Raw genomic sequence first — 26937 nt, 5'->3', positions numbered from 1 at the left:
TTAATTTATAATTAAACAATTTACCTTCTTTTTAAATAAAAACTGAGTGAAATATATTTTATTGTTTGAATTCAACCGCCAAACTTCCTACCTGCCAGGTGACTACTTCAGTAGTGTGACGAGCGACTGCCATCTCGCTCGTTAACTTTTCGATATATCGATTAACGAGTTATCGAAGCGCGAAACAATAAAATTTCGTTAATAATCTAATTCCCTCACAGCACTGGGATATTCAGGATATCCCAGAGACGTCCTGGGGATATCGATTTGTTTTCGGAAGTTTGGATATCCCTGGATTATCCTCTGGATATCCATGGACGTCCCTAGGATATCCCAGAGATATCCAAACTTCCGAAAACAAATCGATATGCCCAGGACGTCTCTGGGATATCCTGAATATCCCGGTGCTGTGAGGGTTATTTTAGGATTTTCTTACGACTTTTGACAAATATTGACGAGACTAAACAAGAAAGTTTGACTATTGTAAAATATAATACTTTACGGTTTAATAGTTTCCAAATTCCAAAAATGTATTTGAAAATCAACATTTCTTAGAATTGTCATAAATCAAGTGGAATAGCGAAAGAAAATGTAATCTCTAGTTTCTTTAGAGTAGTCATAAAACCGAGAAATTCTTGAAAGAATATAAAAAATATCTCAAGTGTCCTTTTCCATAGGACAATGCAACATGTGTTTACCATACTTGTGACCACAGAAATGACTTCGAAAAGTCACGTACACGGAAAGAAAAAGTCCGTCAATCATTAATAGACTAGTATATTACTTTGAGACGGGACACAAAATCATTCAATGGATAACATACTTTGAGTCACAATCAGTGACGAGTTGCTTGCTAAAATTTAGAAAACTGTCATCAATATATAAAACTCGTTCACTAAAATTTAGAAAACTGTCTATTAAATTTTCTATGACTATTAAAAGCATTCAAAAAATTCAACTTCTTTCAGAATTATCCCTAATTTTAGACACTATTTGGTACAGAATGAACACATTTTTTTCGTTGCACAGTTCCGATATTTTATTTACACTCTTAGACGCTTTAGACCAACACATTTTCCAACACATTTTCGCACTTATAATAACTGCACGTAGAAACGCACACTTATAACACTTTAAGTTTAGAAGCAAACTGTTCTTATATACCAAATAACAAAATTTTTCACAACTTGTGAGAAATGATTTTGCACTAATAACTACTTTTTAATTAGCGAGAAATATAAAAGAAAATATATTTTCATCGAGGTCAATTTCTAGACGCAATTCAACTGCAAATTGTTAGTTAAGTTAAATATTCACATTACACATAATAGTATATAGGGATATGTATAGCAGACAGCAAAAACACATGGACTATAGAGAAACCGGAAGAAATGCGCATCGGTACACTGCGCAACAATGCGCTAGTGAAGAGCGCCGATTTAGAATACGAGTCAACTAACGTTTCACAAACTTTCACTAATGATTCGTAAACATTCAAACAGCCATTGATAACAATTCAGCATTAAATCTAAAACAATTGGTCACATACTGGCATTCTAATCAATCCATGACTCGTTTTCAATCGTTAAGTAAAGTTAAGTAACCATCAACGGAAAAAGTGTCCCGTCTCAAAGTAATATACTAATCCATTAATGGTTGACGGACTTTTTCTTTCCGTGTACACATAGACTTTCATTATGCGACGAAACTTAATTATCAATTGTATAATATGAACGTTATGAACAATTAACAACAATATTATATTGTTGCTAATAGTGCAGCATGAATGTATTATTTGAAAATGATATTATTAGTAAACTTTATCTGATTGATTGTTGTAATATTATGGTATAGGATATATACAAATATATATATATATATATTTATGTATATATTTGTAACGTATTAATATAATAATAATATTATATTATGATACATTATCAAATTGGTTATCGTTATAATTGTTGTTTATATCTAAATATGATGAGTGCAGTATAAGAGATTTATTGTTACTAGATATGATGTAAATAATTAATAATTGTGTAATTAGTGTGAATGCAAAAGGGTTATGTTCTCTTGTTGTGATACATGTTTTCAATACATAGAGTATGTTTATACGTGTATTAGTGCAGTGCAGTGTTAGTGTTGTGATTCTAAAAACTTCATAGACTTTACAAACTCTATAACAGGGCATGCGCAAAGATTCTGCCATGGACCAAGGGATAAATGCTCCCTCACGAATTCAGTTCTACTTTGGAGTTCTTTCGTAATGTACTTCAGAGTAGTCCCAAAAATAGTTTAAGAATAACGTCGACTTGTGTAATGTTTTGACTTTAATAAATGTATTGGGTTTACTCGCGAATTTAGTTGGATTAATGATTAATTAATATTATTAATTATTAATTGATCCTTCTTAATCGTGAGGTTTTTCCCTCCGTTTTAACGGAAATTAACTTGTTTTAATTGAATATTTCCGCCTTCCTTTTCAAAGGATTAAACCAAGATTGAACATCGAATGAAATCGCGGATCTTACGCCTGCGCGTAAATAACGTAACTCCGCACGTAACAGTAGTCAAAGCAAGAACAAGTTCGCCCTCTCTTAAAATTAAATTGTACCTAACCTGGGACGTGACACATGCGTCTCGGTCATAGAGATAATATAAATAGAGTGGGGATGGTTTGCATGTATGCGTCCGCTTGATAGAAAGAGAAAGAAGATTAAGCACCAGTAGGTGTCTCTCTTGCGCTGGAGCTCATTGAAGGACAGATACTGGTGTTAAATCTTCTTTCTCCCTCCAACCCATTCTGTTTATGGCAGGACACTTCCCCCACACGCTGCCGCCTATACCTTTCCCACTCTATTTATAATATCTCTATGGTCTCGGTCGCACCCCGCTCTTTCCAGGCGGTAACTCCTGCACAACCCTGAGGGTACAGTCACACGATCAATGCATCTGCATGATGCATGCATGCACAAACATTTGACTGTTCACACCTCAATTTTTCGCTCTCGAAAAATCATTTTTCTGGCGGGATATTTAAAATTGATTAAAATTTAAAAATAACGTATTACTAATTTTTACAATAAAAAATAAAAAAAATTGAACGTTTATTATAAGGAATTAATTGTAAATAAATTTCTCTTAATTTGTGGCATATTTTAATATTGTGAATTTTTATAATTTAAAATATGCCACTAATTAAAAGAAATTTATTTACAATTAATTCCTTATAATAAACGTTCAATTTTTTTATTTTTTATTGTAATAATTATAGTAATACGTTATTTTTAAATTTTAATCAATTTTAAATATCCCGCCAGAAAAATGATTTTTCGAGAGCGAAAAATTGAGGTGTGAACAGTCAGGGTGGAGTCCCATGACAGCGTTTTGCGTTGCGTTTTGTAACTAGGCCATGAGTGTGAGAGAGATACAGATATAGGTTTGCTCTATTTGCACTCATTGTCTAGTTACAAAACGCAACGCAAAACGCTACCATGGGACTCCAGCCTCAAATGTTTGTACATGCATGCATCATGCAGATGCATTGATCGTGTGACTGTACCCTCAGGTCCCATGGTCCATGGTACCGTTTTGCGTTGCGTTTTGTAACTAGGCCATGAGTGCAAATACAGCAAACATATATCTCGATCTCTCTCACACTCATGGCCTAGTTACAAAACGCAACGCAAAACGCTGCCATGGGACTCCAGCCTGATTTAGATTATTATTGAGAAAAGGCCTTTACATTCCTATTGGAGACGCACCATTAAACTTTCAATAATTTTTGGTTAAGTACGAATCGTATTCATTGTATTCTGAATGTTGTTATAGTGTTTTGTTAAAATCATATATTTTTTTTAAATATAATAATATATATGAATATATAATTTGTCCATATCTGCTGATTTATATATATATATTAATGTACTTATCTTTTAAACCTACAATTAAATTCACTTTCTTTTAAATATTTCAACAATTTTTCTTCCTTAATGGATTAATATTGTGTACATTCTGTCACAATTATGAATTTCGATTTATAAACGTAAATGGTTAAAAAAAATAAGATTTAATAGACTTTTAACTTTTGCAATTTCAGAGCATTTAAATTGGTAGAGAATTTTTCTAAAATGGCTGGTACTTCAAGCGATCAATCCATAACCGCTCAAAAAACATGGGAAATGACAAATAATGTTGAAACTATTAGCACTGTGGATGAGATTTACAGATATGATCGAAAAGAACAACAAGATATTCTTGCCGCTAAACCCTGGGAAAAAGAGTGAGTTTTTTTCATTATCATTCTTTTTAAACAATTATCGTTTTGTTCCGTCATTCATTCATTCTATCAAAAAATTGAAATTTGTCATTTTTGCATTGCTATTAGTTTTTTAGTTTTTGACAGTTTAAATTTAATTTTAATTTGAAATTTTTGAAAATCTTAATTCCTATGGAAACATAAATTAAATTTTTTGACCATCTTATATGTTTTTAGATTAAAAATGTTTTGCAAGAAAAAAAATATTACCTCGTTTAATAATTTTATTTTAAAGTGGTCAAAATTTGGTAAAAACGAAAGTTTTGTGTTTATTTTTATAGACTTTCGATTATTTAAAAATTTTTCGAAAATGTCTCAAAAAAATAGTCAGGGAAATTTAGAAAATTGAGATTTTTTCGACTTATTATCAAAAGTTGCGACTTCTTCGACTTTTCTTACAAATATTGCAACAAAATATCATATTTTTTACTATTAAATGTAACTCATTTCAATTTTTATAGTGCGAAAAATAACTATAAACAAATTTTTCAAAAATTATTTTTGAATTATTTTTCTATTTAAATTTTAAAAAGATTTTAAATAATTGAAATTTTGGTAAAATTTAATAATTGAAAATAATTAATTTTTTTAAAGTATTTTGTTAGAATTTTTTAAAATCAACTTTTGAAGAATTTTAATTGCAAATTATCAAAAATTTTAATGAAAATTCTTTGAACTTAAATTTAGTATTTTCAGTAATTTCAATTACATCTTTCCGAAAATTAAAATACATACAAAAAAAATAATAGTCATTTTAGAATTATTTTTAACATTTTAAATCATGTTCAAAATATTTAATTAAAATTCATCAAAAAATTAATTCTTTTTTTTAAATAATACAAAAACTCTTTTAAGAAATTCAATTGTTTTTGAAAAATTACATTATAAAATATTTTTAAAAACTACTTAATTCTTAGAATTTTTTTTAACATAATTTTTTAATATTTAGTTATCTTATCGAATAAGGCAAATAAAAATTTACTTTTTTGGATTTATTAAAATTTCGGAGAAATCATGGTCATATTTATAATTAAAATTCTTTTAAAATTTGATTATTTTCATTTTTTGAAAATACTATACCTACCTTAGTAAACTTAAGAAAAAAACATGGACAGTTCAATTATTATAAAAAATTGAATTTTCGTATTTAAATAATTTAATTCTTGAAGAATTCTTGAAGTTGTTGTTTGCTTTTTTGTTTCTTAACTTTTTTATAATTTTTCTTTTCAAATATTTTCAATTTTAAAATTAATGTATTGAAAATCATCGAATTGTTGCAAAGAATTTTATCAAAAAATTTGATAATATTAGAATTCCTTCAACGAATTTCATTATTTAGGAAAATAACTGAATTCTCGCGAAGAATTTTATTAAAATTTTTGAAAATCCTAATTAAATTCTTTTGAAGAATTTCTTTGATTTTTTTTAAACTAATTGAGTTTTTAATAATTTTAATTAAAAATTTTGAAAGCAATTGGATTTTATGAAAAAGAATTTTATTGGAATTGTATTGAAAGTAATTGATTTCTTGCAAAGAATTTTACTACTTTTTTTTTTTTTTTTTTTTTTATTGTTCTTCATGTATATAAATATTTTTTAAATTCTTCATGTAAATAAATTAATTTTATGTTAATATTTGAAAATATAAATTCTTTCGAGGAATTCTATTAAAATTGTTTTGAAAAGAATTGAATTTCTGCAAAGGATTTTACTATTTATAAATATAATTGAATTATTGCGAAGAATTTTACTATTTATAAAAATAATTTAAATGTTTCGAAGAATTTATTAAAATTTTAAGACATAATTAAATTATTATGAAGAATTTTATAGAAATATTTGAAAATAATGAAATTTTTTCGAGAAATTCAATTAAAGTTATTTCTCAAATAATTGAATTTCTTTAAAGAATTTTATTAAAATTAAGTATGTATATTCAAAATAATTGAATTCATTACAAGAATTTTATTATTTTTTGATAATAATTGAATTCTTTCAATTTTTTTGACTTATATTTAAAAATTGGATTGAATGTAATTTAATTTTTATATAGAATTTTTTAAAAATATTTTGAAAATAATTGAATTATTTTTAGAGAATGTTAAATTCTTGTTGAAAGTGAATTTTTTATGGAAATTTTTGAAAATAATTAAATTTTTTTTGTGTAATTTTATTCAAATTGGATTAAAAATAATTTAATTCCTGCAAAGAATTTTAGTATATATATAAAAATAGTTGAATTGTGTCGAAGAATTTATTAAAATATTAGGAAAGAATTGAAATTTATGGAAATAGTAAAAAATATTTGAATTCATTCGAGGAATTCAATTAAAATTGTTTTGAAAATAATTGAATTCCTGCAAAGAATTTTACTATTTATAAAATTAATTGAATTTTTGCAACGAGTTTACTATATTTAAAAAAATAATTGAATTTTTTCGAAGGACTTATTAAAATTTTAGAACAAAATTAAATTTTTTCGAAATGTGTTAAAATTTAAAAAAAATTGAATTCTTTTGAGGAATTCAATTAAAATTGTTTTGAAAATCATTGAGTTTTTGTAAAGATTTTACTATTTATAGGGCTCGGATCGTCTTTAAGACTCAAAAAAAGTCGCTTTAGTCGCATAAATTTTCAACAAAAGTCACGAAAAGTCGCATAAAATTTCCGAAAAAGTCGAAAAAAAGTCGCATGATATCTTAGAAAAAATCAAAAAATCGACAGAAAGAAAACACTAAATTGTCAAAATTGTAAAAAAAAATCGCATTTCTCGACAACAGATACATTAATATCAAACAATCCGGAATAAAATTTAAAAAAATTGTATAAAATTCATAGCAAAATTTTAATTAGGGTCATTTGGGGTAAATGTAAACAGTAGATGTTTCAGCTAAATTTACAAATTTAAAAATAAGTACGACGTCAATATTTTTACCTCAGCTCACCTACAAGATGTTCTGAGTATTGCCAATATTTTATTTTGACAATTGGCAATGCCATAGTGTAAGTTATTTTTTAATGCAAAAAAGATTGAAAATCAAAATTTTACTGTTTCAGTATTTTGTCTCGCATTTGCATAAAAATAAATTTAAAAATCAAACAAAAATATGTAATTCTTCCTTATTAATGCCCTAACAAAAATTGACTTTGATTTCTGATTTTCGTCAATTTAGTTAATAAATAATTAAGTGTTTACATTTACCCCGAGAATTCGAAAACTCGGGGTAAATGTAAACAGAACTTGAACTACATTTTAAAAGAAAATAATTGAATAAATTTGCTTCTATTTCACAATTTCATTAATTTGGCAATGTAAATATTACATAGAAAAGGAAATTAGGTCCTCTTTGAAAAAAAATTTTTTTTTTGAAAATTTGATCAATTTTTAAAAATATTTTTAGGTTCATCCGCCATTTTGAAAATTTAAAATTTGACTTCAAATTCGTATTCAGCGACCTCAAAAACCCCCTAGTAACCAGATTCAAACAAATTTGATCAATTTTTAAAAATATTATTTTTAGGTTCATCCGCCATATTGGATCCACCATTTTAAAATTTAAAAATTCGATTTTAGATTTTTATTCAGCAACCTTAAAAACTTCTTTTTACCAAGTTGAATGAAAATCTATTAAAATTTGTTCAAGTTATTCAAGTTTTTACATTACTAATTTTGTAATGGTTGATTGTTTATTTTATATGATACATTATCAGTCAACTGGTTGATTTACTATACATCTACGAAGAATTTTTTTTCAGGTTTTCCATCCCTTAGAACAGTAGTATACTTGAAATAACTTGTTTCTTAAACCTCGCTTAACTACAGTGGTGTTTACATTTACCCCGAATTTTAGGAAAATTTCAAAATCTCGGGGTAAATGTAAACAGTCAGTTTTAGGCGATTCCGGTGCATCAATATTTTTTTGTACCTCATCAAACTTTTCTAGGGAAGTAAAGTAACAAGTTCATGCAAAAGAAATCCGTCCGTTTTACATTTTAACAAAAAGAACTAATGTTTTTCGTGAAAAATAGATATTCCGTTCACATTTACCCCAATTGACCCTATGTAGGTATTATTAACATTTTTTAAAAAATTCTCTTTAAAATGTCAATTATTTTTATAAATAATAAAATTCTTCGCAGAAATTTAATAATATTCAAAATTTTATAAATAATAAAATTCATCATAAAAATTTAATTATTTTCAAAAGTTCTGATAAAATTCTTTGCAAAATTTAATTATCTTAAAAAGTAAGAAAGTTCTTTACAGAAATTCAATTATTTTCAAAATTTTTTTTTTAAATTCTCCTCAAAATTTCAATTATGTTCATAAATATCAAAATTCTTCTGCAAAATTCAATTTCTTTTAAACATTTTAAAAAAAAATCTGTTCAAAATTTTAATTATCTTTGTGAATAATAAAATTCTTCTCTGAAATTCAATTATTTGCAAAGAATTTTAATAAAATTCATCCTATAGAAATTCAATTATTTTCAAAAGTAATAAAATTCTTGGCAGAAATTAAATTATTTTTAAAATTTCTATTATTTTTATAAATACCAAAATTCAACTACTTTTAAACATTTTTTAAACAATCTGTTCAAAATTTCAATTATCTTTGAGAGTAATAAAATTCTTCTCTGAAATTCAATTATTTACAAAAATTTTTTAAAAATTCTTGTTAAAATTTCAATTATCTTTATAAATAATTCATCCTAGAAATTCAATTATTTTTAATTTTTTTTTTAATTTCTGGTCAAAATTTTAATTATCTTTATAAATAATAAAATTCAAATATTTTTAATTTTTTTTTAAATTTCTCGTCAAAATTTTAATTATTTTCATAAATAATAAATTCATCCTGGAAATTTAATTATTTTCAAAAGTTCTGTTAAAATTCTTTGCAAAATTCAATTATCTTCAAAAAGTAAGAAAATTCTTATCAGAAATTAAATTATTTTCTAATTTTTTTTTAAATTCTCCTAAAAATTTCAATTATCTTTGTAAATATCAAAATTCTTTTGCAAAATTCAATTACTTACTAATGTTTTATAAACTTTTTCCGAATAATTCATATATTTTCATAAAAATAATTAAAAATTTTTTTTTATAAAGTCTTATATAATATTAATATAAAATATAATGATTTTATCACTCGGTCATGTTTTATAACAATTTTTTATAAGTTGTTTAATTTCAAATAGGTTTGAATTTGAATCTTTTGAAAAAATTTAATTCCTATGGAAAAATAATAATTAAATATTTATTTAAAAAAGAAATTATTGATGTTTTCAAAAAATTTGAAAGAAATTTGTAAATAAATGTAACAGAACATTATTTTGACTCAAACTTTTTTCTTTAAATTAAAAATTTTTTTTTTAATTTCTGTCGCATTTTACTAAAAAAATCTCGAAAACGTCGATTAGTCGAATTTTTTCACAAAAAAGTCAAACAAAAGGCACATTTCCTTAGAAAAGTCGAAAAAAGTCGGAAAAGTCGCACAATCCTAGCCCTGTATTTAAAAAAATAATTGAATTGTTTAGAAAATTATAGAAAATAATTGAATTCAGGAAAGGATATACATAGTTGTAATTTGTAGAAATTATTAAATTTCACAAATTTTACTCATTTTCCGTAAATTTTCTTATTTTCCTGTGAAAAGAATTTTGGGAGGGAAAATAATTTTAATGTCAGTAAATTGTCAGGGAAATATCAGAGAAAGTGATCAACTGAAACTTGTGACCACCCTGGATTAAGGACTAGATTTTTATGTACTAAAGAAGCTCACCAATTTTGAGCTGAATTTTTGCAGTAGTTTTTGAGAAATCGTTGCCCCCTTAATTGACTATTCATACATTAAGTTCTTTCTACTACTATCTAATTTTTTAGCTCTTTAAACAAAATGTTAATCACTTTTTCTTTTTCAGTCCACACTTTTTTAAGGATATAAAAATTTCTGCCCTTGCACTACTGAAAATGGTAATGCACGCTCGTTCCGGTGGGACTTTGGAAGTCATGGGACTTTTGCTTGGCAAAGTAGCAGCTAACACAATGGTTGTAATGGATTCATTTGCTCTGCCCGTTGAAGGAACAGAGACCAGGGTCAATGCTCAAGCTCAAGCATACGAGTACATGACAGCATACATTGAAGCTGCAAAACAAGTTATTCACATTTTTATTTGAAAAGTAGGATCACAAAGGGGGTCAATCGTCAATTTTTTGAAATGGAGACTTTTAATTAGAAAGAACCATACTATATTTTATAGTTTAAAAGTTATATTTATGAATCAAAAGAATATTTTATGAATATATAAATTTTAAATTTTTTTTTAAATAACCAGAGACATTTTCAATATGTTTTTTTCATTTAGTGTAAAAACATGAAATTGGCGCTTTATCCTTTTTGTCATGCGACTCTTTATTTATACATCATTTCTACACTGGAAAAATTTTAAAAACTCAGAATGACCAACGAATACATATTTGGAGGCATTTTCAGTGTGGATTTTCAATAATTTTTATTTCATTATCAATAAAGAGTGCAAATGATTCTCACGAAAGAATCTTTGTAAAAACTAAGATCTAATAATATATTTTAATAAAAAAAATGTTTCCAGGTGGGTAGGCAAGAAAATGCAATTGGTTGGTACCACAGTCATCCAGGATATGGTTGTTGGCTTTCAGGAATTGACGTTTCCACACAAATGTTGAATCAAAATTTCCAGGAGCCTTTCGTTGCCATTGTCATTGATCCTGTAAGAACTATATCTGCTGGAAAAGTTTGTTTGGGTGCATTTCGAACTTACCCAAAGGTAAAGAAAATTTATGCTTAATTCAGGCCTCGGATATTATTACTTTTTCGACTATTTTCAAATAATGCGATTTTTAATATTTTGGAGAAAAAAATCATGTTCAAAATTCTTCAAAAAAATTAATTTTTTTTAAATTATACAAAAATTCATTATAGAAATTCAATTATTTTTGAAAAATTACATTACAATATTTATAAAACAACTAATTCTTCGAATTGTTTTATCATAATTTTTTAAGATTCTCGCTTACTTTTTTAAAAATAAAATTAGAAATTTTAAAAATAAAAAATATGTGAATTGGAATATACAGTTTTAATATTGAACAACTTTCATAAAATAATAACTTATAAATTATTAAATGTATAATTTTACTTAAATACTAGCAGCAAATCGCGCGGCTAACTTCTTACTACCTTTTTTAAATAAAATTAGCAATTTTAAAAATAATAAAATTTAAAAATTTTCTAATTTAAATTTTTGTTGAAAATACTAAAAAAATTCAATTTTGTAGAATTTAAAAATAATTGCAAAAATTCTTCTTATTAAATTCAACTATGTTCAAATCTTGAAAAAAATTCTCGTAAAAATACCAATTATCTTTATAAATAACAAAATTCTTCTCCAAAGTTCAATTATTTTCAGAAATTTTTCTAATTTTAATGATTTTCAATGCCTACGATTTTTATAAAATATTTCCCAAAACGAATTCAATTATTTAAAAAAAATTTAATTTGAAATTTTAGAAAATGACAATTTTGAATGAATGAATTAAATAATAAAAATTTCAGAGGAATTCTATTATTTACAAATTTTTTATAAATTTCTTCGCAATTATTTTCATAAATAATAAAATTCTATAGGTATGTAGGTTTTGAATTATTTTCATAAATAATAAAAATCATCGCAGAATTTCAATTATTTTTGGTACAATGTTAATGGAATTTCTCGAAAAATGTAATTATTCTTAAAATTTTTATTAAAATTAATTATTTTTAATTATTCTTCGTAGAATTAAATTAAATTTCAATAATATCAAAATTCAATTATTTTTAATATCTACTATTTCAATAAAAATTCACAAAAGAATTCAATTATTTAAAAAGAAACATATTATTAAAATTCATCGCAAGAATTAAAGTATTTTTCATAAATAATAATATTCTTCTCAGGTATTCAATGATTTTTAATACAATTATTAAAAAATTCGATTGTATTCAATAAATTAAAGAAATTTTTCAAAAAAATTCAATTATTTTCCAAAAACTTTTAATAAAATGCAAGAATTAAATGCTTAATTTCAATTATTAAGAAAGAGAATTATTATAAAATCTTGAAAGAAATTATTCATATAGAATTCAATTACTTTGAAAACTTGTAATTAAAATGATTAAAGAAAGTCCATTATTTTAAAGAAACTCAAAGAAATTCTTCATAAGAATTTAATTAAGATTATGTAAAATTTTAATAAAATTCTTCCTAAATTCAATTATTTTCATAAACAATAAAATTCTTCGAAGAAATTCAATTATTATCAAATTTTTTGACAAAATTCTTTGCAAGAATTCAATGATTTGCAATTTTTTTCGCAATAATTCACTTGTTTTCATAAACAATAAAATTCTTCGAAGAAATTCAATTATTATCAAATTATTTGATAAAATTCTTTGCAAGAATTCAGTTATTTGCAAATGTTTTATAAATTTTTTCGCAATAATTCAATTAATTAATAAAAAAATTAATAAAAGTTCTTCATAAGAATTCAATTATTATTGAAAATTTTAATAAAATTCGTTGCAAAAATTCAATTATTTTAAAAAAGTTTGATAAAATTCTTCGAATCAATTCAATTATTTTAGAAAATTTTGAAAAAATTCTCGGCAAAAATTTCAATTATTTTCAAAAATTTTCCTCAATTCAATGATTTTTATAATATCTACTAAAATTTTTCAAAAGAATTCAATTATAAAAAATTTTATTGAAATTCTACGCAAACATTTAATTATATTCATAAAATAATTAAAATTTCACAAGGAATTCAATTATTTTCATAAATAATAAAATTTTTTAAGGAATTCAATTATTATTTTCATAAAAAATAATTTAAAATTCTAGAAAAAAATAATTTAATTAAAACGATGAAAATAATTTAGATGAAGTTACAGTAACAATATTCTTATAATGTAAAATAATGATTTTATCTCTCGGTCATCTTTAATTTGTTAGAAAACATGAAGAAATGGATCACTCCGAGTCTTCGACTCGGAGCAATTGATATCTTCATGTTTTATAAACAATACTTTTATAAGTTGTTTAATTTAAAAAAGGTTTGAATTTTGAATTTTTGAATGTCTTAATTCCTGTGGAAAATTCTGTTCCAAAGATAAGATTAAAATATAAATTGTGCAAATATTTTTCTTCTTTTTCTAAAACAAAATAATAATTTTCTTAAAAAAATTGTGATTCAAAAAGAAAATAATGGAAAATAAATAAATTTTCTATTTCTTAATCACAGTTGTTTAATAATTTTCTAATTTTTTTAGAAGTAAAGAACAAAAATAATTACAATTTGACAAAACATAATATTTAACAAAATTTTAGTCTTTTAATGAAAAGAAGTAAAAAAAATTCTGATGATTTCTATTTTCTATCTAAAGGTAACAAAAAACAAAAGTATAAGCAAAAGACAACTTCAGAGTGCGAGGGACACAAAAGTGAATGAAAGAATGAAAGAACATTAAAATTAATATAGTTAATTAATTAATTAATAAATAATAATTGAAGCTATCACTCGGCAAATTTATAATAATAAAGTTGAAATTATCGATCACTCCGAGTCAGGTTGAAAAAAAACATAACAAATTTTATATTTTTTTTATTTTACGTTTCAACGGCACAGCCGTCCTCATCAGAAACTAAAATTTTATTATAAACAATTATTAAATGAAATTACATAAACAAAACGAAAAATGTTTTACAAAATAAACAATACAAATAAAAAATACATAAATGAAAACAATTATTAAAATTTCTTTTACCAGTAAAATATTTTTAAAAATAATAAATAATATTAAACATCTGAAAATTTGTCGTTCCGATCAACGCAAATTGCTACTTGACACTAATCAAATATAAAACTATTACACAGTCTGTCAATGATAAATAATCGAAAGGTCATTAAACTAATTACAATAAGTAAAAATAAATAGGAAACATCACAGTACGATTAAACAGTGGAAATCAAAAATATTTCCTATCGTTAAGAAAATGTATATAACAATTACTAAGATTTTGAGTGTCATCCTTTTTGTTTATCGAATTCTTTTGCAAATTAATATGAATCATTTCAGAAATTAGGCGTTTGCTTTCATTAGTTTCTTTGTCAAGTATATGAAATCTTTCCCAGTCAAAATTATGATTAAGTGAACTTCTATGAGTTGCAGTGACACCGACTTTTGAATTTTTGTGTTCATTAATTATAATTGCCATTGTTTATAATTTAATTGACAGAGCATTAAAATTATCTAATAAAAAATTCCACTCTGAAAACATTCAGTATGTAAAAAAAATTCTCTTAAGAAATAACTACCCTATTGATTTTATTAATAAGTACATTTTGAAACGTATTCATTCTATAGAATCTAATACTCAAAAAAATAATGTTAATTCATTTTTATATAGTAGACAACCTAAAGTTTTTTTACCATAATTATGTTCAAGACTTATATGAGAGAACGTCCGAAACGCTTAGAAAATTTAATATTTTATCTGTTCCTACTAATAACCATGATTTTAGTCACAATTTAATAAAAAAAGGCAAGGATAAAAATATAAAATCCGAAAAAACTAATGTTGTTTATAAAATTCAATGCAAAAATTGTACCGCATCGTATGTTGGTGAAACTAAAAGAATGGTAGGGGTACGAATTAATGAACACAAAAATTCAAAAGTCGGTGTCACTGCAACTCATAGAAGTTCACTTAATCATAATTTTGACTGGGAAAGATTTCATATACTTGACAAAGAAACTAATGAAAGCAAACGCCTAATTTCTGAAATGATTCATATGAATTTGCAAAAGAATTCGATAAACAAAAAGGATGACACTCAAAATCTTAGTAATTGTTATATACATTTTCTTAACGATAGGAAATATTTTTGATTTCCACTGTTTAATCGTACTGTGATGTTTCCTATTTATTTTTACTTATTGTAATTAGTTTAATGACCTTTCGATTATTTATCATTGACAGACTGTGTAATAGTTTTATATTTGATTAGTGTCAAGTAGCAATTTGCGTTGATCGGAACGACAAATTTTCAGATGTTTAATATTATTTATTCTTTTTAAAAATATTTTTACTGGTAAAAGAAATTTTAATAATTGTTTTCATTTATGTATTTTTTATTTGTATTGTTTATTTTGTAAAACATTTTTCGTTTTGTTTATGTAATTTCATTTAATAATTGTTTATAATAAAATTTTAGTTTCTGATGAGGACGGCTGTGCCGTTGAAACGTAAAATAAAAAAAATATAAAATTTGTTATATTTTTTTTCAACCTGACTCGGAGTGATCGATAATTTCAACTTTATTATTATTAATTAATTAATAATTTCAAAACTAATTCAATGAAAATAATTATCATTTGATAGGGTTACAAGCCAGCGAATGAGGAACCTTCCGAGTATCAAACAATTCCACTGAACAAAATTGAAGACTTTGGCGTGCACTGTAAACAATACTATTCTCTAGAAGTGACTTACTTCAAGTCATCTCTAGATAGAAGATTATTGGATTCCTTATGGAACAAATATTGGGTCAACACATTAAGTTCGTCGAGTCTTTTGACCAACGCCGACTATACAACTGGACAAATATTTGATTTGTCGGAGAAATTGGAACAATCGGAAGCTGCATTGGGAAGAGGATTCGTTGTTGGTGGAATCGAGCCCCACGATAGAAGCACTGTTGAGAAACTTGTAAAGGCGACACGCGACAGTTGTAAAACAACAATTGAAGTTATTCACGGTTTAATGGCTCAAATAATTAAAGACAGACTATTCAATCGTGTCGGAGTCAATAACATGGAAAGTTAACATTTTTTAGGAAAAAAAATTATTATTAATAATTCGAATAAGTAATTTAAGCTATACTAAGAACGAAAAATTATTAACATTCTTTCACAACATGTTTTTGTAAGTATTCATTAATAATAAATCGATTCTATAATAAAAATAATTTCGTTCATTATTTACATCTATTTAATTAGTAAATTTAGAACTGCTGCTAAAATGTCTTTTTTGTAATTCACTTTAAGTTTATTTTATGAACATTTTTCTTGCTCATAGAGATAATAATGATTGGAATATATGAATATTTTTTCATAAATATAATTTAAAAAAAGGATCAAATCTGGGTCCAATAAGGCAAAAGAGTTGAGAAAAGGATATTTTCCACAATTTTTTATTTTTAAAATACTAATAATTTCTAATTTTGAAGTTCATATGCGAAAAACATTGAATTCAAATGAAATAAATAAACAAATAAATTTATTAATTAATGTAAGTAATCAACTATTAATCTACTGAAAATAGTTGAATTCTTGCAAAGTATTTATTAAAAAATTTGAAAATAATTTAATTTATTTCAAGAATTTTATCAATATTTTTTTTAATGATTGAATTCTTTCGAGAAAATGTAATTAAAATTGTATTGAAGATAATATAATTCTTGACAAGAGTTTTATTAAAACTCTTTAAAATAATTGAATTGTTTTGAAGAATTTATTTCAATTTTCTTGAAAATAATCGAGTTTTTTCTAATAATTTTTACTGAAAATTTTGAAAGAATTTTTTATGAAGAATTCAATTATTTTCAATAATTCCAATTGTAATAAAATTCATTAGTCAATTTATAAATAATAAAAATCTTCATAAAAAATTCAATTATTTTTATATAAATAATAAAATTCTTATCAGGATTTCACTTATTTTCAATTCCATTTTTAAATAATTTCTTTGAAAATTTCAATTATTTTTAAAAATCTTGTAAAAATTCTTCGAGAAAATTCAATTATTTTTTTAAATAATTGAATTTTTCACAGGAATTCAATTATTTAAAAAACTTTTAATAAAATCCATTTTAAGAACTCAATTATTTTTAAAAATAATGAAATTTTCGCTGGAATTCAATTACTTTAAATACAATTTTAATTGAATTCCAGGGAAAATTCAATTATTTTCAGAAATAATTAAATTGTCGATGTACAGAAAATCAATGAATTCTTCTAAAGTATTTATAGAAAAATTTGAAAATAATTGAATTCATTTCAAGAATTTCAGCAAACTTTTTTTTCAATAATTGAATTCTTTCGAGAAAAAGTAATTGAAATTGTGTTGAAAATAATTTAACTCTTGGCAAGTTTTTATTAAAATTCTTTAAAATAATTTAATTATTTTTAAGGATTTATTTCAACATTCTTGAAAATAATGAAGTTTGTTTTTAATAGTTTTTACTGAAAATTTTCAAAATAATTGAATTTCAAGAAGAATTTCTGTTAAGTTTTTAAAATAATCGTGTTTATTATTAATTGTAATTTAAGGTTTTCTTATTAAATTATATTAAAATTATTCATTGAAAATTAAATTCTTTTAAACAATTTTATTAGAGTTTTTGTAAATAATTATATTTTTCTTTGAAGAATTTCATTAAATTTCGTAAAAATAATGTAATATTTTTGACAATAATTTGAATCGAATATAACTGAATTTTTTCAAAGAAATTTTATTTAAAATGTATCTGAAGATAATTGAATTTCTCTGAAGAATTTTGTTATTTACAAAAATAATTGGATTCTTTTGCCAAGAATTTTAGAATTTATAAAAAAATAATTAAATTGTTTCGAAGAATTGATTAAAATTTAAAAAAATTGGACAAATGCGAGTTGTACTCGCACTGCAATGGCGGGTTCCGTACACAAATATTAAAACAATACTTGCAACATTTATCGGTAATTGGTAGAATTAAAATAAACAATTAAAAAAATATATTAAAATCATTTGATAAAAAAGAATAACTAAAAAAATTAAAGTATTGTATATATCTAATATTGTAAACAATAATAAGCAGAAGAACTATAATTTTGAAAATTTTGTTCCTCTGCTTATTATTGTTTACAATATTAGATATACAATACTTTAATTTTTTTTTAGTTATTTCTTCTTATCAAATGATTTTAATATATTTTCTTAATTGTTTATTTTAATTCTACCAATTACCGATAAATGTTGCAAGTATTGTTTTAATATTTGTGTACGGAACCCGCCATTGCAGTGCGAGTACAACTCGCACTTGTCCAATTTTTTTTTATTTTTAGTTAAGAAATTAAAGTCAGAAAACAATCTCTCATTTATTCTCTTAAAATTTCACTCTTCCTTAAAATATTTAATGCCACGTGTTTAAACTAAAAAAAATTAAAAAAAATTTTTTTTTAAAAAGTTTCTTAAATAAATTTTTTGTCGTCAGACTGTAATAATACACCAGGATACCAATTTCCAGCTCATTAGGTCAAATAATGTAAAAGTTAGGGAAAAAAATTTTTTTTTTTAATTTTTTAGTTTTTCCTTGACAACGCTATGGCCATCATTACATATTGAGTTCTCTATATTTTTCCTGTAATATTCGAGTAAAAATACACCAGCATGCAAAATTTCAGCTCTCCATGTCGAATAGTTTAGAAGTTAAGGGGGGGTGGTCACTTTTTATGCATTTTTGGCCAAAAATCTTGTTATTTCCTTGACAACGCTATGTCCATCACGTCCAATCACATTCGCTATATTTTTCCTGTAATCTACGAGTGAAAATACATATCTGGACCAAATTTGAGCTCTTTAGGTCAAATAGTTTAGCCGCTAGGGGGGGGGACACGATTTGGCTACGGACAACAGAGTCTCACCAATAGGGTTCCGCCGATACACCGTAGGTGTACGGAACCCTAAAAAATATTGAATTTTTATTAAAATTGTTCCTAATAATTGAATTCCTTCGAAGCATTTTATTATTTATAAAAATATTTTAATCTTGAGAAGAATTTTCATACTTATGAAATTATTTTAATCTTGCGAAGAATTTTCTTATTTATGAAAATAATTGAATTCTTGTGGAGGATTTTACAATATATAAAGATAATTGAATTGTTTCGAAGAATTTTATCTGAATTTTTGAAAATAATAAAAATTTTTGAAAGAATTTTATTAAAAAATTTGAAAATAATTGAATTTTTTGAAAGTATTTTATTAAAAATTTTGAAAATAATAATTTTTTTAAAAGAATTTTCATCAAAATTGTTGAAAATAAATGAATTTATTTAAAAATTCTTGAAAATAATCGAATTTAATTAATATTTTTAAAAATAATTGTATTCTTTACAGAAATTTTATTAAAATTGTATTGAAAATAATTGAATTGCTATAAGAAAAATATTATTTATGAAAATAATTGAATTGCTCTAAAAATATAATTTATGAAAATAATTAAATTCTTTTGAAGAATTTTATTTATGAAAATAATTAATTTCTTGCGGATGATTTTACAATTCATAAACATAATTGAATTGTTTCGAAGTTTCGAAGAATTTTATCTAAATTTTTGGAAAGAATTCTATTAAAAATTTTGAAAATAATGTTTTTTTTAAAGAATTATTTTTTCAACAAATATATCAAGATCTCTGGTTTTTTTGAAAAAATTAAGATTTTTCAATATCCATACGATTGATTATTCAGAATCATAAAAAAAGTATTAAAAAATCGACAATGAAGATTAATAAAAAATGCGAAATTAATTGAACTTATAAAATATTTGAAAGTCACCTTTTGATACAAAGATTTAAAAAATTCTATCTTTTTATTAATTTCTATCAAATTGATTACTCAAGTTGACGAAAATTATTAAAATCTTTTAAGAAATTTAATTATTTTTAGAATTTGCAATTAAATTTTTCAAACTTTGATTTTCAAAAACTTTTATGAAATATACTTTAACCGAGACCTACCAATAATAGTTAAAGTATTAACTTTTTAGTTGAGAAACAAAATTTAATAAAATAAAAAAATTTTTATTTTTGCGAAGTCAAATTTTTTATTCATTTTATCATTAAAAATAAGAAATTTTTACTTTCTTTAAATTGACGTCAATTTAAGGGCATTTGAACCTTGATGACGTCACGCATGCTTTGCATAATCTGTAACGTCATCAAGGTTCAAATGCCCTTAATGAAAATTAAAATTTAATAAGAAAAATACAACGTCTAATATACAAGTAAATTAATTTAATAAAATATAATAATATTAATTATTACAATTAATTAGCGCTTTAAAAAAATTGTCAAATTTTCATGAAATTTTTTATAAATAAAAAATAATAATAATAAAAATAATAATAATAAAAAATAATAAAAAAAAATAATTATAGTAGTAAAAATTGACATCACTTCCAGATTATTATAATTTTATGTCTATACTCGGTTTTGCACTTTGAATTAGACAACAATAAATTTTTATCTTCTTCAAAAGAAAGAAGAATATTAAGGAATAAAAATACACTTTATTTGCACACGTTGATTTACTAAAAAGTATATACAGCCAACTGTGTTGATAAAAATCATTCTTATAATTAATTATATGCATACAGGCTCATCTAGAAATTACAATATTCACGAAGAACTTGTGTCACTTTTCATAATTCTGTACAATCATGTGAATATGTCTATTATAATTATACATTCATTCTCAACATAATTGCATAAGGTATTAAAACTAGCATAATATGAAAAAATAAATCTGTAATAATGAGGCGATTGTACAGTCGTGTGCAGCGATATCTTCTCTTCGGAAAGACACTCATTTTTGCCAAATCAGTTATACATTCAATAATAACTTAACTTAATAATTATTATAGAATATATGCACACGAATGTACAATTTTAAGTTCTAGGATATTCTGTCTGTGCGTCACGATGATTAAATATATCTTTTTTCCAACTATTGTAGAATCTCAACAATTTTTTTCAAAAGAGGCATTTAAGAGTATAAGAAAAATGTTCAATTTAGTTTTTAACTTTATCGTGTAACTTCTATCATCATCGTGACGAATAGGCAAAAAACGAATTTTTGTGAAAATGCCCTTTTTTTATCAAAAACTCTATTTACCTCGTCAAGTGGATTTAATTGAAAATTAGGCAGAGCTTTTTACACCGAAGAGCCGATGCTGTGTCGTACATTTCTATAGACAAGGTCAACATATATTCTTTCATTCTTTAACTATATTCATTTCATGCAACACACGAGGGACGGAGTTAAAATCTAAAGCAGTTAAGAACCAAATCATTCATGGTGATTTCAATTTTTGAAAGATACGCACTCCAATTTCATTTTTCACTCTTATTGAAAGTAGAATAGTTTTTCTGTGTGTTTTCTGAATTTTTATAACATTCTTTCGCCATTTTTAATTTTTCAAATCGGACTTCATATTTGTAATCAGCGACCCCAAAAATCCCCGAGCAACGATGAGTTTTAAGCGAATTGGATGAATTCTTAAGAAGAATCTCCCAAAATAAAAGATACTTATAAAATATTTTTCGATTCTTTACAAAATAGGTAGCAGGGCTCGAACTAAGTTTGTAAATTTCATAAAGGTCCATAAATTTGCTTCAAGTCCGTAAAAGTCAGTTTTTTTAAAAAAGGTTCGTAAAATCTGTAATTTGATTGAAAACGGACAAAAAGTTCGTAAATTGTACGATATAATTTAGAGAATTTTGGAGAAATTACAAATGATTGCAGAAATTCAATTATGTTCAAAAACAGGGTGGCCACCGGACCTTGAAACCTAGAAAACCTTGAAATGGACGTGAATTTTGTCAAACCTTGAAAAAACCGTGAATTAGATGTGAATTTTTTTAAAAACCTTGAATTAAAATTCAAGGTATTATATATTATTAAAACTAAAAAAAAAATTTTTTGACCATTTTCAAAATTTTATTTTTTGAAAAAATTGAAATTTTTCAGGGTTGCCACAGGTCAGGGAAATCAGGGAATTCAGGGAAAAGTCAGGGGAAGTAAAATTGGGCAGGGAAAATTCAGGGATTTTTATTTAAGTAACTGGAAAAAATTGAATTTTGGAGAAGTTACAAATGATTGCAGAAATTCAATTATTTTCAAAAGTAATAAAATTCTTCGCAGAAATTCAATTATGTTCGAAAATTAAAAAAAATTCTCATAAAAATTCAATTATCTTTAAAAATAATAAAATTCTTCACCAAATTTCAATTATTTTCAAAAGTTTTAATAAAATTCTTTGCAAAATTTCAATTATTTTCAAAAAATTTTTCTCAATTCAATGATTTTCAATATCTACAGTTTTAATAAAAATTTTCAAAAGAATTCAGTTATTTAAAAAAAAAATTTTGCTAAAATTCTAAGCAAACTTTGCAATAATTCAATTATTTTTATAAATAATAACATTTTTTACAAAAATTCAATTCTTTTCATGAATAATAAAATTCAGAATAATGGATTTATTCTATCACTCAGTCGTATTAAATAGTAAGAATTTGATGTAATCGATCACACTGAGTCAAGGAAGTTAAAAATTAAAAAACTCTCTTTTTACGTTTCGACAGCGCTGCCGTCCTCATCAGAAACTACAATTTATTAAAAAAGTTAAAAATTATTACAAAATTTTGTACATTATTAATTAATTTAAATCTATAGTAATAGAAAATTACCAGAAAAAAGAATATATTTACGCGTTCACATTATTGAAATAACGTCCTACACGCTATAAGCGAAATGTGACACTGAGCAAACAAAATATTAAGAAGTAGACATATACAAGAAAAGAATCGACGATGAAGGGTCAACGACATTTCAGTAAACAGAGAAATTAGGTAATAAGAGAAATGTCAGAGCATCAAAATATGACAAGATTACGAGTATTTATTTTCATTGAGAAAGTGTGTATAATAATTATTAAGATTTTGTATGTCATCCCTTTTATTAATCGGGTTAATTTGTAAATTAATATAAATCATTTCTGATATTAAACGTTTTTTGTAATTATCCTCTCTGTCAAGAATTGCAAAATTAACAAAATCAAATCTGTGTTTTAAAGAATCACAATGATGTGCAACTATATTATCTTTAGAATTTTTATGTTCATTAATTCGGACGCCAACCATTCTTTTTGACTGTCCAACATATGAGGCAGAGCAATCATGACAATTAATCTTATAAACAGTATTAGTATTTTCAGTTTTTTTATTTTTGTCTTTATATTTAACGATAAGATTGTGACTCATATTAATATTACTAATAGGAATAGTTAAAATGTTGTAATTCTTTAATAAGAATGAAACATTCTCAAAAAGATTAGGAACATAAGGTAAAAAGACCTTGGGTAACATATTGTATATTGTCCTATTATTATTATAATTATTCCCATTAGAGTCATTGTGTTTATTTAAATTAATGAAGGAAATACGTTTTTTAGTATATTTACGGATAAATTCTATTGGATAATTATTATTCAATAGTAACTGTTCAACAAATTGAATGTTTTTTGAATGAAATTGCTTATCTGACAACTTAACAGCTCTGTCAATAAGATTGTATACAATAGCAACTTTTTGTGAAAATGGATGTTTTGATTTGTAATTGATAGTTCGTCCAGAAAATGTAGGTTTTAAGAACCAGTCAGTAATGAGCTTTTTATTGTCAATAATAATAAGAACATCTAAAAAGTTTATACTATTGTTATTTAACATTTCAAATGTAAATTGTAATCTTTCATCATAGCCGTTAAATTTATCAAAATCATATTAAACAAAAACTACTTAACATCCTTATTGAAGATAAGTGCATTCATATCGATTATTTAAACAAAAAAATTGATATGTTAAAGACTGTCATCAATAATAATTTTCCTCCTGATAATTGTAAATCTATTTTTGACATCCATGAAAATCAACATGAACAATTCATTAATAACACAAAAAAACATTCTGAAAAGAAGTTCAACTATCTAATTAGCAACAGTAATTTAAATATTAACAACCCAATGAATTCTCAATCTAATTGGTTTTTAAACCTTTCAAACTCTGTAGTTCCTGATAATGTTGCTAATGTTATCTCATTGGGCAATAATTTTAAATTCGACGATAAAAAACAGTTGAATACCTCTATCAATTATATAAAATCTGTTGAAACTTTTATTAATAATTATAATTTAAATAATGAATTATCTAATGACATAAGAAACAAATTAATTACGAATCTTCGAAGCCATGTAAAAAGCAACTCAAAACACATTAATGTAAATGATCTTATTTATTCAAAACAACTAAATAACGCTAAATTGTTTGTCAAAAATCATAGTGAAATCTTTTTTACAATAGCTGATAAGGGAAATGTCACAGTAGCAATGGACAAAGTTGAATATATTAATAAAATTGAAAACAATTTACTTAATGATACTAAAACTTATAAAATAATTAAAAGAAACCCTCTGAATAAATTAAAAACTGACACTTATAAAATTTTAAAATATTGGAATAATAGTGGTTTTCTTAATAGAAAATATTATGACCTTGAACTTACACAAACTAACACAAATATAGCAAAACTTTATGGTTTACCAAAAATTCACAAAATAAATGTTCCTCTCAGACCTGTAGTCTCTACAGTTAATTCTCCAACTTATTTTTTATCTAAACATTTATTTGATTTACTGGATAAATCCATAAATAAACCAAAATCATATATACAAAATAGTAGTGATTTCATTAAGAAAATTACACAATTTACCATTCCTACTGATCATACGCTTATTAGTCTTGACGTTTCTTCTCTGTTCACAAATGTTGGTTCTGAGCATGTTCGTGATTCTATTATAAAACGTTATATAACTATTTCTAGGAATCTAAATATTCCTTTGGATGATTTACTTAATGCTTGTCAATTTCTATTTGATAATAATTTTTTCAAGTTTAATGATAAGTACTATCAACAAATCTATGGCACTCCTATGGGCTCTTCCATTTCTGGATTGTTCGCGGACATTGTCATGGAGGACCTTGAGACTATTTGTCTTTCTAAACTTTCTTTTAAACCATTGTTTTTTTATAGATACGTTGACGATATAATCACTTGCATACCAGCTGACAAAATTAATGAAATTGTTGATAAATTTAACGGCTATGATGAAAGATTACAATTTACATTTGAAATGTTAAATAACAATAGTATAAACTTTTTAGATGTTCTTATTATTATTGACAATAAAAAGCTCATTACTGACTGGTTCTTAAAACCTACATTTTCTGGACGAACTATCAATTACAAATCAAAACATCCATTTTCACAAAAAGTTGCTATTGTATACAATCTTATTGACAGAGCTGTTAAGTTGTCAGATAAGCAATTTCATTCAAAAAACATTCAATTTGTTGAACAGTTACTATTGAATAATAATTATCCAATAGAATTTATCCGTAAATATACTAAAAAACGTATTTCCTTCATTAATTTAAATAAACACAATGACTCTAATGGGAATAATTATAATAATAATAGGACAATATACAATATGTTACCCAAGGTCTTTTTACCTTATGTTCCTAATCTTTTTGAGAATGTTTCATTCTTATTAAAGAATTACAACATTTTAACTATTCCTATTAGTAATATTAATATGAGTCACAATCTTATCGTTAAATATAAAGACAAAAATAAAAAAACTGAAAATACTAATACTGTTTATAAGATTAATTGTCATGATTGCTCTGCCTCATATGTTGGACAGTCAAAAAGAATGGTTGGCGTCCGAATTAATGAACATAAAAATTCTAAAGATAATATAGTTGCACATCATTGTGATTCTTTAAAACACAGATTTGATTTTGTTAATTTTGCAATTCTTGACAGAGAGGATAATTACAAAAAACGTTTAATATCAGAAATGATTTATATTAATTTACAAATTAACCCGATTAATAAAAGGGATGACATACAAAATCTTAATAATTATTATACACACTTTCTCAATGAAAATAAATACTCGTAATCTTGTCATATTTTGATGCTCTGACATTTCTCTTATTACCTAATTTCTCTGTTTACTGAAATGTCGTTGACCCTTCATCGTCGATTCTTTTCTTGTATATGTCTACTTCTTAATATTTTGTTTGCTCAGTGTCACATTTCGCTTATAGCGTGTAGGACGTTATTTCAATAATGTGAACGCGTAAATATATTCTTTTTTCTGGTAATTTTCTATTACTATAGATTTAAATTAATTAATAATGTACAAAATTTTGTAATAATTTTTAACTTTTTTAATAAATTGTAGTTTCTGATGAGGACGGCAGCGCTGTCGAAACGTAAAAAGAGAGTTTTTTAATTTTTAACTTCCTTGACTCAGTGTGATCGATTACATCAAATTCTTACTAATAATAAAATTCATCATAGAATTTCAATTATTTTTAATACAATTTTAATTGAATTCCTCGAAAAATTTAATTATTCTTGAAAATTTTATTAAAATTTCTCGAAAAAAATCAAATTTGTTGATAAAATTCTTTATGATAATTTAGTTTTGAAAAACATTCATTTTATTCAATAAATTATTTATTTTTGTATTTAAATAATTGAATTCTTGTAGAATTTTCCAATAAAAATTGATTTGAAAATGAATATTAGTTATAGTTTTAGATAATAATAATTGAATATTAAATGCATTATAGCATGAATTTTTAA

At 24.1% G+C, this 26937-nt stretch overlaps 2 protein-coding genes and 1 long non-coding RNA gene across 4 annotated transcripts; 2 read left to right on the top strand and 1 right to left on the bottom strand.

Moving 5' to 3' along the window:
• The first annotated feature begins 3699 nt into the window (after positions 1-3699).
• On the top strand, positions 3700-16366 carry LOC122501835 (COP9 signalosome complex subunit 5). Of its 2 annotated transcripts, none has more exons than XM_043611597.1 (5): positions 3700-3795; positions 4103-4285; positions 10246-10480; positions 10936-11130; positions 15784-16366. In XM_043611597.1, the coding sequence occupies exons 2-5, from the start codon at positions 4134-4136 to the stop codon at positions 16225-16227; spliced, it is 1026 nt and encodes a 341-aa protein (XP_043467532.1). In that variant the 5' UTR covers positions 3700-3795; positions 4103-4133; the 3' UTR covers positions 16228-16366. The 2 variants fall into 2 exon arrangements, with proteins under 2 accessions (XP_043467532.1, XP_043467533.1); XM_043611598.1 differs by having other exon boundaries at positions 3792-3927.
• Positions 16367-22708: 6342 nt separating this feature from the next.
• On the bottom strand, positions 22709-22961 carry LOC122501841. Its single transcript, XR_006301589.1, has 2 exons — positions 22911-22961; positions 22709-22826 (listed from the first exon to the last, which is right to left on the bottom strand). It is a non-coding gene; the product is annotated as an uncharacterized LOC122501841 (long non-coding RNA).
• LOC122501840 (protein dopey homolog PFC0245c-like) lies at positions 22821-26708 on the top strand. The gene is made up of 2 exons (XM_043611604.1): positions 22821-26446; positions 26531-26708. Exon 1 carries the CDS (start codon positions 24077-24079, stop codon positions 26243-26245), a length of 2169 nt encoding a protein of 722 aa, XP_043467539.1. The 5' UTR covers positions 22821-24076; the 3' UTR covers positions 26246-26446; positions 26531-26708.
• Positions 26709-26937: the final 229 nt, after the last annotated feature.

This window comes from Leptopilina heterotoma, unplaced genomic scaffold (genome assembly GCF_015476425.1).
Source record: "Leptopilina heterotoma isolate Lh14 unplaced genomic scaffold, ASM1547642v1 Lhet_217, whole genome shotgun sequence".
In the NCBI taxonomy this organism is placed as follows: Eukaryota; Metazoa; Arthropoda; class Insecta; order Hymenoptera; family Figitidae; genus Leptopilina; species Leptopilina heterotoma.
This window is presented reverse-complemented; position numbering and strand designations above follow the sequence as displayed.